Below are 14,537 nucleotides of genomic sequence, written 5' to 3'. Positions count from 1 at the left end.
GGTATTTAATACTTTATTTGTTATACTATATTTTCCATGCGTCCCGCCATAGGCCTCACCACTCCCACTGTTTCTGTGGGGGCATTTCTCTCTTGGGTAACCATGTCTGGAATCACGTTATTATGGTTGGTCTTATTTGGCAAATCCTTGGCACAAAACACACTAATAGTCATAAATCAAAGGTGTAGATGTCAATGGGATATTTGCACGAAAGTCCAAATCTATTTAGTTATGGTAGAATTACAGAACCTGTACTTATTCAAAACATTTAAATACAAAAGAAAGGGTTGGGCATTCCTTCACGCACTGCATTCTCGAGACTCTTTGGGGAAGGTTGTGAGCCTGAAAGCAATCTAAGGTCAGCAGCTGAACAGTATTTCAGCAGAACAGAGTAGAATAGAGGTCTCTAGTGGCCAAAAGGTTGCATTACAGTAGACATCAACAGTGAGTGGAGTTTGCTGCATAAAAATGATAGAAGCCCTTATTCTCTGTTTTCTTCTGACAACCTCTGGGTCATTCTCATGACTTATGACCCTGCTGGATTCAGGTATCAGCCGATAACAGGTTGACTTCTTTAAGCCCTCAATGGTTCTGTAAGTATTCTCACAGACGTCATCATTGGAAATCCAATGTATATATGGATATGGATGTGTTCTCTATCCTTCTCCGATTTCCACTGACACATTGGTTTGGTTGTCTTACTGGTTAAGTGTGCATTGTGAAAAGAAGCAGTATGTCCCACTGGTTAAGCGTGCATTGTGAAAAGAAGCAGTGTGTCTTTCTGGTTAAGTGTGCATTGTGAAAAGAAGCAGTATGTCCCACTGGTTAAGTGTGCATTGTGAAAAGAAGCAGGCCATTGGTTGATGTATGCAGTGTCTGAGCAGGCCATTGGTTGATGCATGTAGTGTCTGAGCAGGCCATTGGTTGATGCATGTAGTGTCTGAGCAGGCCATTATGCAGTGTCTGAGCAGGCCATTGTCTTCAGCACCTGTAGGGGTCCAGCACTCCGGCCCACTGGTTTTACATTTCACATAATTATGATTTCCATTAAATCCCAATTAAATAGTCATAATCACGCCTGTTTAATTGAAATGATCATGCCCTTCAATGAAGCTGTCCCGGAAGGTACATTTCTCCCATATTCCATTTCATTTTCCTGTTGATTAACCACACTGAGACACTAAGGCTTATGGGTATCGACAACACTTTATGCATCCCAATACGTCCGTTATGGTTGTTTATATTTGAATATTTTATTCTCGCTCGCTTAACTACATATCAGTGGAGAGATTGATAATAACATCTGGGCCGTGGTTCAGCCTGTTTGTTGATTGGTGTTGGACGCAACTGTACTAAAAGATGGTTGGCTGTGAGGCAAATGACCAAAGCTTGCCGACAACACTGCTTTGTGTTTTTCATGCACGAAAAGGACAGGTCTCGATCACACCTCTGGGAATGTCATCCTGGAAATGTCGTGGCCAGAATGATGTGGCCTACACAACACGTATTTGAAAATAAATCTGTATTTAGCGTGTTCAAGCCTTTGTTCTTTCTATCCCATACAAAGCATTTCGCTACACCTGCCACAACATCTGCTACGTATAATCTGCGATGTGACCAATAAAACATTGAAACTCTGATCCCGTTCGGTCCCTCTTCATAATGAGGCTCACGCGCAATAAACTAGCTGGCTGAGATCTGTGCGGGTGTTCAGTGTCACCATTCGCTTAATCTCATTCCTGCGGACCTTCTTTCCCCAGGTGTTCCAAGGAAACTTTGACAATGACACGCACAGAAAGAACGTCATGGATCCACCCGTCTACGCCCGATTTGTTCGGATTCTTCCGTGGTCGTGGTACGGGAGGATCACCTTACGTGCGGAGTTACTGGGCTGCACAGAGGAAGAGTGACCACCCCTGAACCCCCCTGCCTCGACCCTCTCTCCCTCTCTTTAATACTGAATCGTCGATCCCAGATCCAGTATTTCAATATAAACTGTGCAACCTGTAAAAAGAAATCAATTTCCAATGGATTTTTCAAGAATACGTGTTTGGTAGTGGTGGGTTGCTGTTCTTCCTTTCTGTTTCTTTTTTTGTACCATGATTTAAACCTGCCCTTGTTCTTCTTTTGTCCCTTTGAATTTTTTTTTTTTTTTTTTGTGGTCAATGTATTTTTATTGCTCTCAAGATATTTTCCATCATGTTTGGAATGAACTTGTGTAACATATTTGATCGGGGTGGGAGTGGGAAGGGAAATCACATTGTGGTTAAAACTTATTGCAATGGAAGTTACTGTACAGTGTCACTTTTTAACACAGACAACATGAAACATGTCTACCATGCTTCATTGGACATTATTAACTCCACTTAAACTCATAGCTGAACTATTCAAGGAATCATAAAACAATCACATCTAAATGCTAAAGTTGCAAATATATTTTTACTTTTGATTATAACACTGACATAGTAACGTGACTCCAAATCAATACCAATGCTGTTGTATTATATGTAAAACACTAAATAATTGCATGGTGCATAAATTATGATATTAAATGTATATTATGACAAATCATTTAAACCCTCTTCCCTAAAAGCCATTGCTTTGTTTTAGGGATCTATTTTTACGTGCATTTTTAAAGTAGTTCTGATACACACTGCAAAATCTTTAAGAGAGACTGATCTGCTAGATGAATGACAAGCAAAAAAGTGGCACTGCAGTAAAGACACTGAGATTGATGGGCTGGCTGATTGAAGTGTCCAAATGCTCTCACCTTTCTATCTTGTATTTAATTTATTTCAGTGTAATTGGCATTTATTTGTCTTGTTTGCGAAATATCTATTGGGAAGTGTGTCACATTTGTAGAATTTTATACTTTGTTTATTTTAACTGCTTTTGTATCTGTACGCCCAATTGTTGTTGTTTTCTGCTTTCACATTTATAAATTTGAATCGATTTGAAAAGCTCAGGATAGAAGTCACTAATTACGTACATACAGTTACTTTCAACAAAGTAATTTCACTACACAGGAAGTAAAATGACTGATATATAAAATAGTATACAGCTCTGAAATTAAGAGATCACTGCACCTTTTTCTTTCCTTTCCAAAACAGTTGGAAAGGAAGGTTTTGAGTGAGGAATAGAATGGTTAAAATTAAGAGACCACTGGAAATTGAACACTTCTGTTCCTCACTCAAAACTTTCCTTTTCGACCTTTTTGGAAAGGAAAGAAAGAGGTGCAGTGGTCTCTTATTATTTTCCAGAGCTGTATATATATTTCAAAAGACAATGAAACCATCACACAAACAGCTTTTTATTTATACTTTTTCCACAAAGATGTAAGAACTTTGAACCTATAAACACACAGCGTACATCTCTTTGATATGTGCAATGAATCAGTTGACTCAGTGTTCCACTCTGTTTCAGTGTTGCATATTAAAGTATCACATGCATCATAGGAAGTAATTGAATTAAATCAGAAAAGCATAATAGTCAATGACCTACGTATCCCCATATTTTACTAAAATATTTGTAAAATAACCACTTAAACAGTTTGTGAAATTTACAAGGACATTTGTATTTATTGGGATCTTTGGTCTCGAACAGAGAAATCCTTGATGCATTTGAATGATTATCCTCAGTCATATATCCTGATCCTGAGTCATATATCCTGATCCTGAGACATATCCTGATCCTGAGACATATCCTGATCCTGAGACATATCCTGATCCTGAGACATATCCTTATCCTGAGTCAAATCCTTATTCTGAGACATATCCTGATCCTGAGACATATCCTGATCCTGAGACATATCCTGATCCTGAGTCATATCCTGATCCTGAGACATATCCTGATCCTGAGTCATATCCTGATCCTGAGACATATCCTGATCCTGAGACATATCCTGATCCTGAGACATATCCTTATCCTGAGTCAAATCCTTATTCTGAGACATATCCTGATCCTGAGACATATCCTGATCCTGAGACATATCCTGATCCTGAGTCATATCCTGATCCTGAGACATACATCCTGATCCTGAGTCATATATCCGGATCCTGAGACATATATCCGGATCCTGAGACATATCCTGATAGAATTTCTTTTTAACAACATAGGATGTGAAATAATAGGTGTAAAACCATATCTAAAATTAGCTTTGTTCTTTTGGACACAGCATAAGCACCATGCCATTCGGTTAACTCACTTTTTTATAATGGATGTATATGGCTAGGCATAGTGTTTTATTTGTATTTTTTATTTATTTAATATTTTCATTTCTTGGCTTTGGATCAAGCTGTTTACAACTATGTTTTGTCCAGCTGTTCCTCTGACCACAAGGTTGTCCACCTGACTCATTCTAGATGTCTGCCCGTGTACACTTTTCACACAACCACAGTGTTACTGACCAATGAAGATGGCAACATAATGTATAAGGAGGAACACAGTATCAAATATGTCCATGTCCACAGGCACATTGCTCTGTTGTTATGTTTGAGATTCTTTACTTTGCACTCACCATTGCTGCATTGTAAAACCTTGGCTAACTGGTGGATGGAAACTAGAAGGTCCACTTCGTGTTTCTGTGTCTACTTTTCCACATTCTGTTGTTTTTATCTTTTCAGTCTCAGTATCAAGCGCTATCTAGCAAAGTGTACCAATTATATGCTGATTAGTCTAAGCTTGCAGAGGAGAGAATCTGAAACTAAGACTGTGTACAGCTGAAAAAAATGTTGCTTAAACAAGAGCTATTTCAGTTTGACCAATAAAAAAGATGTCTGTGAATTGACTGAATTGCCTTCTTTTGTTCTGAAAGGTGACGTTACCTGTCTTTGTTAATATTTAACTTTTTTCTCTCGTTTACGTGAACCGTTGCGATTTCTCCCAGCGTCTGACAATGTGAATTTGGGCTGCAGTGTTTCGCCTACATTGATTTACCTCAGGCTGTCACGCTTCGTCCCATTGCAGCACTCTCAACGTCACTCTGCTGTGGCAGGCGATCAAAGCACGAGTCAAAGGCCAAGCGAGAAACTGCACTGTCCAGTAACGATTCAGTTATGTGAGAGCCGTATGGGGAGATAATTGCCTCATAACTCAAGGGACTAAAGTTGCACAGCAATTAAAAGCTGATTAGAAAACAATCTGTTTAGCCTGCCTGTCCCATCCATTAGAGCGTGATCAGGAAAAGGAGAGATGTCACGTTCGAACAGGGATTGTGTCTTAGTAGGCCTCTGCATAGCCATGGACTAGAAATGGCTGACTGATTCGGCAACAACCGAATTACTGTTGTTATACCTTTGTAATAGAAATACCTTTGCTATGCATACATTAATACAGTTTCTATTGTCTACAGTCACATAATAGTTGGCAATTCTTATGAGGTGTGAGGATTATAGAGAGAATGGCCCTTCTAGCATAATCATAGACATAGCCTTGACTCCATCTTTGCTGGTGTGTGACAGTATGTTGCAAACGTACCTGCAAATGTCTCTGGCAGTAACTACAATGACGCCATTGAGGTTGGGTGTAAAAAAAAACTAAACAGGAGGCATTCATTTATTTCAGAGAAATACTGAAATAGTATTGTAAATAATACAAGTAGAGGTAGTAATATCTTCGAAAACTCTGGTTTAACTTAAGAGAAATGGTAAACAAGAACCAAGAAGAAAAGAAACACATCAGTGAAGAAGACTATTTACTGACAGAGGAAGCATGGCAATCACAAGATCACTTAATTTAAATAACCCAAGAATGAAGAACGAAACAGAGATGTACTTATGAAGGCTTGTATAGACCTATTGTATATTGCCTCACATGTCAAAGCCAGAGAAGGACCTTGAATTTGACCTGCCAGACTTTTATTCCATCACCTTGATTCGGTGACGGGTGAATCCCTGTGTGTTGCCTCAATTCCGACAGGTCCTGACTACTCCATTGACTCTCTTGTTGAAGTGTGAGTGAAGATCCAATGTCAATCCCTGTCAGTCCCCCCCATGCATCTCTGCCCAGACAGTAACTAGGTCTGACACTGTTGACACAGAAAAAAACACACACAAACCCTCTAAGCCCTCACATCGTTTCTCCGTGTGTGTGGAGACCGGTCTCAGTAGATAACGCCAATACTGGACATTTGACTTTTCCCACCTGGACAAACAGCCAGTAAGGCAATGGAGAGCATCCCTTTCAAATGGAAGGAGGCTGATTTGGACAACCAACGTTGACCAGAATGTTTTTGCATGTTTGTTTGACGCTTTACCCAAACCTAAAACCTGAACCATAACCCTAACATTAACCACTCAGAATGAATGCCTAACCCTAATCACTAACCCCTAACCACATACGTGCAGTGGCTATTCCAAACGTTCCTGTATTTTAAATGCCCTCCCTTAACACATAGACATTTATCTCCCCTTGGACAAAGGTCAAAATCTATCACAGTCACATCCTGTCTGTGTGTGCACACGTGTGTGTGTGTATGTGTGTGTGTGTGTGTGTGTGTGTGTATAATCGTGTATGCAATTGCTTTCAAACAAAAAGGTCAAATGGTATTATGGATATCCTCAAAAAATGCTGATACTGTCAGTGAGCATGAGGGAATCCAAACAGATGCCAAACATTACATTTTTATAGCACCAGTAAAACAGGAGCTGTAGAGTGAGCACTTAGTAGCAACCAGTGATTTAGCAAAACAATAACTTTGTAAATTCACTAAATCATGCAGCCCATAATGGAATTATAATATGTTTCTCATTTCTGGTCCTTTCATACAATTTAATTAAGCCCTTATTTTCCTTTTCTTATTTTTTTTTTTAGAATTGGCCTTTCAATTTACAAATATTTTGCTCTTCATTACGTCCCCAATATCAGTAAATGAGGTTTCCCAGAGCAAGTTGTGAGAAGATGTGCAATATCTTCCGTAATTCTACATAAATATATATTTTTTAAATCTGTAGATTATTGTATGTATGATTTATTATATAGCTAGTGATAATAACCTTAGCCTGCAGCTGTACCACATGTGGCCAACTCAGAATGAACAACTTGGAATATCGGTGACCATTTGGATGTTACAAGTGACAATGCGATTAGCTAAAGTGTCAATGCCCCTTGAATGCATAATGACATGAGGGTATGAATGACTTCTGAATCAAAGAATGACAGTAATTGGGGGGATGGCCCTGCAAGAATATAGTTGCCTACTCAATAAATGCAACTCCACTCTCAACAAAAGATAAACATCAGCTTTTACTTGGCTGAATGTCATTTGAGCAGAACCAGGTTCTTTAGTCAGATGTCTTTGTCTTGATTACATTAGCATTTTTCTTATGCAAGGCATCCAAATAGTTTGTCAGTATGGAGGTGAATTCTAATTTTAGTTTTGGAGACTAGGTGACCAGAAGATTCAACCATCCGATCAATCCATGACCCTTTAATTTTTTTTTTAAACTTTCAAACAGTCCTCTTTCAAACTGTATGTTGGGCAAAATATACTTGGTTCCTCTTCCAGGGAGGTTTCTGAAAGTTTCAGTTGATTTAAACTTCTTTATTGCCTAAATAGTAAATTTGTATTACCATTGCCTAATTTATAAAGGTCAACAACCATTTTGTCTCATTTCATGTGTATTCTCTGACCTTTGAAATGTTGATAGATGACTAACGCTGGACCCCAATCTCAAAGTAGCCAATCTCTAAACCCTTCACCCTTTAAACACAACTCAAGGCCGTAAAGCCAGTTCTACTCAAATTTATTCATTGCAACCCTCTGATCAGGAATATTTTTAGACCTGGGTCATCAGGTGAGTGCAACAAAAATAGCGTGTAAGAGTGGGCACTACAACTTCAGTCCTTGAATGACATTTTCAACGATCTTGTCTGTGTATTTTAAATCTTTATGTTTGTATATGTTTCTTTTTGCTCTAATACAGGGCTCAACTGTAAGTGACCTGGGTCTCAAGTGGAATTAGCAGTAAAAATAAAGGTAAAAGAAAATCGCCTGCCATAATTCAGCTGTACTTTATTTTAACCAAAATGAGTGACACAAATAAAAATAATACCCGGATAATGATCAGGTAATGGTGTGGATAAGAACGACATTGATATTTCCCATTTTATAATAATGTTGTCCCTCATCTGTTCTGCTCTCCAACCGTGCACGTGACTGCACTAGGAAGCAGGCAACGCAGAATATCTCTATTTAAAAGCTCAGCCGCAACATTAAGTACTGAGAACAAAAATTGGTGCTTGGTGGGTGGAATTTAATTCGGAGTCCTGTCAGTATCCGCCAGGCTATTTGCAGAACGACATGGAGATTAGAGGTCTTGTTCCCATCAGGAGTGGGTCCAACTCTTGTGGGCACGCTGTGAAGCGGCTCATTATCAACTGAACAGGAATGACAGCTCTAGCATGAGAGAGAAGTCTCCCCCGCTGGTCCCATTTGTTCTGAAAGTCGGAGCCCACGTTCACTGTCAGACGGGTTGGCCAAAGGAGAAGCAAGGGGACTCGTGAAGAAGCACAGAATTAATATAGCACTGGTCATGTTCTTCTTTTGCTCAACCTTAATGAAGTGCTGGCCTCTTCCTGTGTTTTCGGTTTTGGGATCCTATTCTGAGAACATGGAACCCCCTTGGTGACATCTAGAAAACCATGTATGAAGCATGGTAAGACATTGATCATTCAATATTCCCTTGCTCTGTAGATGACATGTTGAAGATCTTCAGCAGTGGCAGGTAACACTCCTGTTCAAGCAGATGTTTGCTGTCAGAGTCGTCCTCTGAACCCTCAGTGGGGTAGAATCATTCCATTAGCAAAATCAATAATGCTTCGCCTGTTACCCATTAAATAAGGACAAACAAACAATTTGGAGTGAATATGGACGCAGATATCGATGCACTCTTCAGCATGTGAGTGAGGGAGGCAACGAGGGAACAGGGGAGCATGGCTGTTTGACTGGTGCTTTTTAGTATGCGTAGGATTCCTATGAGGTGTTCATGGGAAAACGTTTGATTTTACATGTCACAGAGATGAAGGATGCACGGCCAAGCTGGCGTAATGAGATTTACCATTGAACCACAATGGTAGCTTCCAGCTCGTACAGACAGCCACAGTTACGCATAATGTGATTTTGAGGACTGATGATAGGTTTATAATGTATAAGGCTTCTGTGTCTGAGTCAAGCTCGTTATGTGGCCGTGGAAAATCTGGATTCTGATGCTCATTATGAGGGTCGGCATGGAAGGAAACATTTCCAGATCTTACGCAAAGTGGCTAAACAAGTACCTGTCGGTAGGAGACGGCTAGCTAAGTTTGCAAGACGCAGTGACCTTCACAGTCACCCCCTCCAGAAAAGCTAAAGTATGGACATTGTTGTAAGAAATGGGACTGTAGGATACTATGAAATGCTGTTAGCTTAATGAGTGTGTGAGCGGACAATGAATCCAGCAGTGTCTTGACACACGCATCCACAGAGGTTAACTACATTCACTTGCATTGTGGTTTCACGGTTGTTTTCGGTGCCGAAAATAGAATGGAGCCACCAGAAAGAACGGTGTGAATGCAATTAACTGCCCTCCATTCAAACTGCCACCCATCACGTTTGAATGTAATAACCCTATTAACATTGATCTCTTACATGATTTTTAATTTTGCTTTTCATCTGGTTTTTGTCTGGAGTGACTAACAATAGTCACTGACTACTCAGTAGAGTGCATATATTTCATACAGAGAAAAGTACAGGTAATCTGTTAACATATTTACAGATTGTATTACGTCACACTGAGGTGGTGTTTTATCTCCAGTGCCAGAGTGGACTGCAGCATGGTTTGCTTTTTGCTGTCTCTCAGGCTCACTTCATATTTTGAAGAGTGTGTGGGGACAAACAGAACTATTCAATCAAATAATTCTCAAGAGGAATATTTGGTATGCAAAGCATCAAAGGGCCTTGTCAGCAGTTTTCTAAGAGTGGACTGAATTTCCTAAGAAGCCAGTGCTTGTTATTTATAGCTGCTTTTTTTTTTGTCGTAAACACTTACCTAATTTGTCGGCATTGCTCTGTGGTTGTCACACTCACAATTGGGGACGCATGGGTTTTACATACGGTACGAAACCGTGCTCGTTATCTGGTTTGTGCAGTCTGTGGGGAGTCTTTGGCAGAACTGGGCCAATCTCACTTCTCTAATGAAATTGTTGCTACTGTTATTTCGGATTTCAGTTACCTATGGAACATTAAAGTCACATGCTCAAAAAGCTTCAGAGACCAACAGACAAACTTCTCCCCTGAATCTAATTCAGGTCAGATCTACAGTGAGCACTGATAAGCATTATACAGTATATTCTGCACCAGATGTGTCTGGGAACAGTGTTTCCTGTTGAAGCGACACACAGCTCCCCTGTCAGCTGGAGAGGAGAACATTCAGTACACAAGCAGCTCCATCCTAATGCCTTTTCCAAGGTCATCTCGACAACATCTGGTTCAGAAACCTGGCTCCTTACAACGTTGTATTTTAGGCTGACCTTTACATGATGGTGCTTGCATATGCAAAACAATTTGCGGTCTAAGATCTCCCTGATGTCCCGAAGATAATGCAGAAAATATGTTACAGGAATCCTGCAATACGTTGTTTTTACAGGAAACATTGCATTTCTGTGTCTGTGGTTGCCTGTGGAAAAGGGCATTCCTTTAAGCCTGCAATGTCTGTAGATTTACTGTCTAGCTGTAAGTTCACCCATAAGAGTAACCAGCTAACACCAGCTACACTGGTGAAAGAGTCAAAAGATCTAAAAATAAAATAGTACTATTTCGGTAATATTAGAAAGTACAAAGTTTGTATTTCTGTTGTGTGCTATTAGTTTTACTAGTATCATAAGTATTATTCTTTACTGTGGATTGCTTTCACTTGATTTCCTTTCTAGTCCATGAACATAACATGCAATCACTACAAAGTGTTCTTTGACAATATCCCTGAAAATGAATTATGTATTAGCAGTGAGCACCACCTTGGACTTGTTCATCCTCTTGTAAAAAGGATTTTCTTAGTGTCCAACTCCAGAAGGACATCCTTCAGACAAGTCTTGATAAAATGAACTGCCATGCATAGTCAGTGGACTGCATAAGAAGATCTTTATAAAGAATCAAAGTTTCTAAATTAATATTGTGGGAGCGACTTTAATCAATTAGTATAATTAGATAAGGAGTATCCCAGTAATTGGTGGTTTGGTGAAACATAGAGGCCTATTTGAACACAATTGAAATGCTTTGAAATACCAGAGGTGAACTTTCTAAATCTGTCTTGTATATGGTTTCCAGGGCACTAAATAATGTGCCACAGTAACCAAGAACTATTGCATTTTACCTTTGTGTCTTTTATGTTTTGCACAAGGTCACAGAGTGACTGTGATGCAATGTCTGACAGTACTCGCACGACAAAAGAGTCACACCGACAATTAGTCTTCATCCAGAGCTCTCACACCATATCATAGATGTTACACTCCATTTCATCCTGTTTGGTTGGCCACATCGATCCATGGAAATGAATACAGAGGACTGGCTCAAACCATGTAAAACATGATGCGATTAAAACAAAACCTGTCCTAGAGGTTACCTGTTTTACAGCCACACAGGGCAAAGTGAAAAAGAAATGAATTAGTGATAACTACTTGATTGCAGAGGAATTGCGATAGCACACCTGAATGAGCTGGGGGTATGTCATCTAACTCGTTATGGGAAGCCCACCTGTGTACAGTCAAGATGTTACACGTGATTTCATATTGCATTCATCAGTTTCTGGGATGTCCCACTGATAATTGTACATTGCCTGTAAAATTATCAAAAACATGAAGACGAATGACCATTCAAATTTTGAATAAGAATCAAAAACTCCAATCATGGGTAGGAAACAATAACATTTACAAAGAACTGAATACACCCCATACAGAAGAAAGTTTCCTTTTTTACATGAACATTCTCAGGACAGCTGACTGCCATCATTGATTTAAGTGTGTCCTGTGAAAGTAGTTGTAGTTCATCAATGAGAATGTTTGTTCACTCATCTACGAACCAGAAGAATAGTAGTAAACAATGGGGCTGCTTATTCACGTCCGTAAATATTGTTTCATTCAGTGATCCATAAAACTGTGGCGGTGTTGTCTTTCTCCTTCAAAGCACTGTCAGACTGTCTGTCAATGAGCTCCAGTTGTATTTGTGATGATCCAAGCCCAGCTCAGGACAATCCTGTCAAATTGACAAAACAGAGGTTTCCCAGCATGCAACTCGATCAAAGAGCTGCTGCATGTGTGACACTATGGTGGGGGCCCATTTTACTGCTGCGGGTGAGAGACAAAGGAGCAAAAGGCGTGTTGCACATTGGTTTGGACGGGCAAAAAAGTCAGGGTGGTATTGGATTACTGTTCATTCCCATAACATAGCTTGTTGCAGCCAGTCAGTATCTCGTGTGTGACAGCGTGCTCCCATCAGGTAGATCCTGTCAGCATCTCGTGTGTGACAGCGTGCTCCCATCAGGTAGATCCTGTCAGCATCTCGTGTGCGACAGCGTGCTCCCATCAGGTAGATCGCACTGTCCCATAAGTCCCAGTCTCTGGCTCTCCCAATCGTCAATTTGTTGCAGAAAGGTCCTCTGATTTTTTCAAGTTAGCACTAATTTCTTTAGATACAATTTAAAGATGAGTGGTGTCTATGATGTCAGATAGGAAACTGAAACCATTTGCTTTTATTTTCAGCACTGGTTTTAGCTTGCCACACACATCCCTTCCACACACTGAGTGATGGTTCTGTGTGTTAAGCACATATTCTCTGTTTTGGCTTTTACTATCAGGGCAAAGTATTGTAGCATTCTCCACAACAAACTATGTTCAACAAAATACGCTAAATGAGTTTATGTGGCACTGTGTAGCTTCTTTTGTAAAGGAAACTATAGTTTAGTACATTTATTTTGTCAGTCTTGCAAGTTCATAGCAACTTTAGAGCACTTGCTTGTCTTTTCCTAAGACCCATTTTTACACTGGTTAGCCTGCTTGCTTTCTGACTGAGGATGTATTCCTTTATTATTTTCTCAATCCCCCTCTATTGTCCCTTATCCTACAGACAACCACATCTCCCCAGAGCAACGGCTCTTCATCATACCATCCTGTTCTTCAGCATGCTTTCGGACAAATGTATTCCTTCACCAAGAGCTTTCGATCAACAACCTCCACGGACAACCGAATTGTTACATCAAAAAAATAATTCTTACCTCACTCACCATACAAGCTACCTCATTCACCCCCACCCATTCCCTGACAGAATTATTTTCAACTGTCACAGTAAGTTGAAAGTGTGGTCTTTCAATTCAATTCCTGTAAAATTTTCCTGATCTCGTTGATATTCTGGTTTTGCATACCAAAATAATGACATTTATGAGATTTTGGACATTGCTGTATGTAGATCCTTTTTGACGTGAATGATGTAACGACAATGCTATCCCGCAAATACACTGTGTTGATTTAATACAGTGGCTAGTTTTATGTAATGTTATGAAATAGTTTCAGGATGCTATTATGCCTGGTCCTAAATCATTGGATAACAAAAATAGGCTGTAATTACAACAGTATGACACAAATGATTGTAAAAGTCTGCCGTGTTCTTTTTATTTAAACATTGAGGGGTAGTTCAGGGGTAGTTCAGGGCAGGCTGGGTATTTTGCATTCAGCGAGAGACCAGGAGATCTGGTCACATGCAGAGTCCGTGGGCGGACAAGATACACATTTTATTAAAAATCTTAATGCAAGGTATAAACACAGATTGAAAGAATTGTAATATCTTTTTTGCAGTTACAGTAGTCTAACATATCAACTTTCTTTACCCCAGCAGTAATTCATATACAGTAGCAAGTTGCAGGTAATTATTGAAAAGCAGGAGGACTGTAAGAACGACCACCAGTTAAATAAAAAACCCAATGATATCAGTGCATGCCCATAGCAGGTATACGCAATCAGCTGTGCCTCACAGCTTGAAATGGTAAATGGAAAATACAGTGATTAATGAAGTTCACAGAAACATATCTGAAGTGATCCAACAAAAAATTGTTTAGTAATTTCTCTCATGGTGTCATGTTAAAGACAGTACATAAAAACCATTCAGAGCCATCTAATAAATGTGGCAAATATAAATGCTATCTAATTCTCACTACAACTGTCAAGCCACAGGAAGATGTCTTGATCAAGGGGTGATGTCTTGATCGAGGGGTGATGTCTTGGTCCAGGGGTGATGTCTTGATCAAGGGGTGGACCAAGACATCACCCCTTGATCAAGACATCACCCCTTGATGTCTTGATCAAGGGGTGATGTCTTGGTCCCGGGGTGATGTCTTGGTCCAGGGGTGATGTCTTGATCGAGGGGTGATGTCTTGGTCCAGGGGTGATGTCTTGGTCCTGGGGTGATGTCTTGATCAAGGGGTGATGTCTTGGTCCTGGGGTGATGTCTTGATCGAGGGGTGATGTCTTGGTCCTGGGGTGATGTCTTGGTCCTGGGGTGATGTCTTGATCAAGGG

At 40.0% G+C, this 14,537-nt stretch overlaps 1 protein-coding gene across 4 annotated transcripts in view; it reads left to right on the top strand.

Moving 5' to 3' along the window:
• Window positions 1-2,158, top strand: part of edil3a (EGF-like repeats and discoidin I-like domains 3a) — a 162,193-nt gene extending 160,035 nt beyond the window's left edge. For all 4 annotated transcript variants that reach the window (XM_010877132.4, XM_010877135.5, XM_010877134.5 and 1 more), the window contains one exon: window positions 1,761-2,158. In XM_010877132.4, coding sequence (XP_010875434.1) covers window positions 1,761-1,910 — 150 coding nt within the window. In that variant the 3' untranslated portion in view covers window positions 1,911-2,158. The remainder of the gene's footprint in view (window positions 1-1,760) is intronic.
• Window positions 2,159-14,537: the final 12,379 nt, after the last annotated feature.

Source organism: Esox lucius, chromosome 13 (genome assembly GCF_011004845.1).
Source record: "Esox lucius isolate fEsoLuc1 chromosome 13, fEsoLuc1.pri, whole genome shotgun sequence".
NCBI lineage: Eukaryota > Metazoa > Chordata > Actinopteri > Esociformes > Esocidae > Esox > Esox lucius.
The sequence above is the reverse complement of the archived record's forward strand: the minus strand, read 5'-3'. Positions and strand labels throughout refer to the sequence as shown.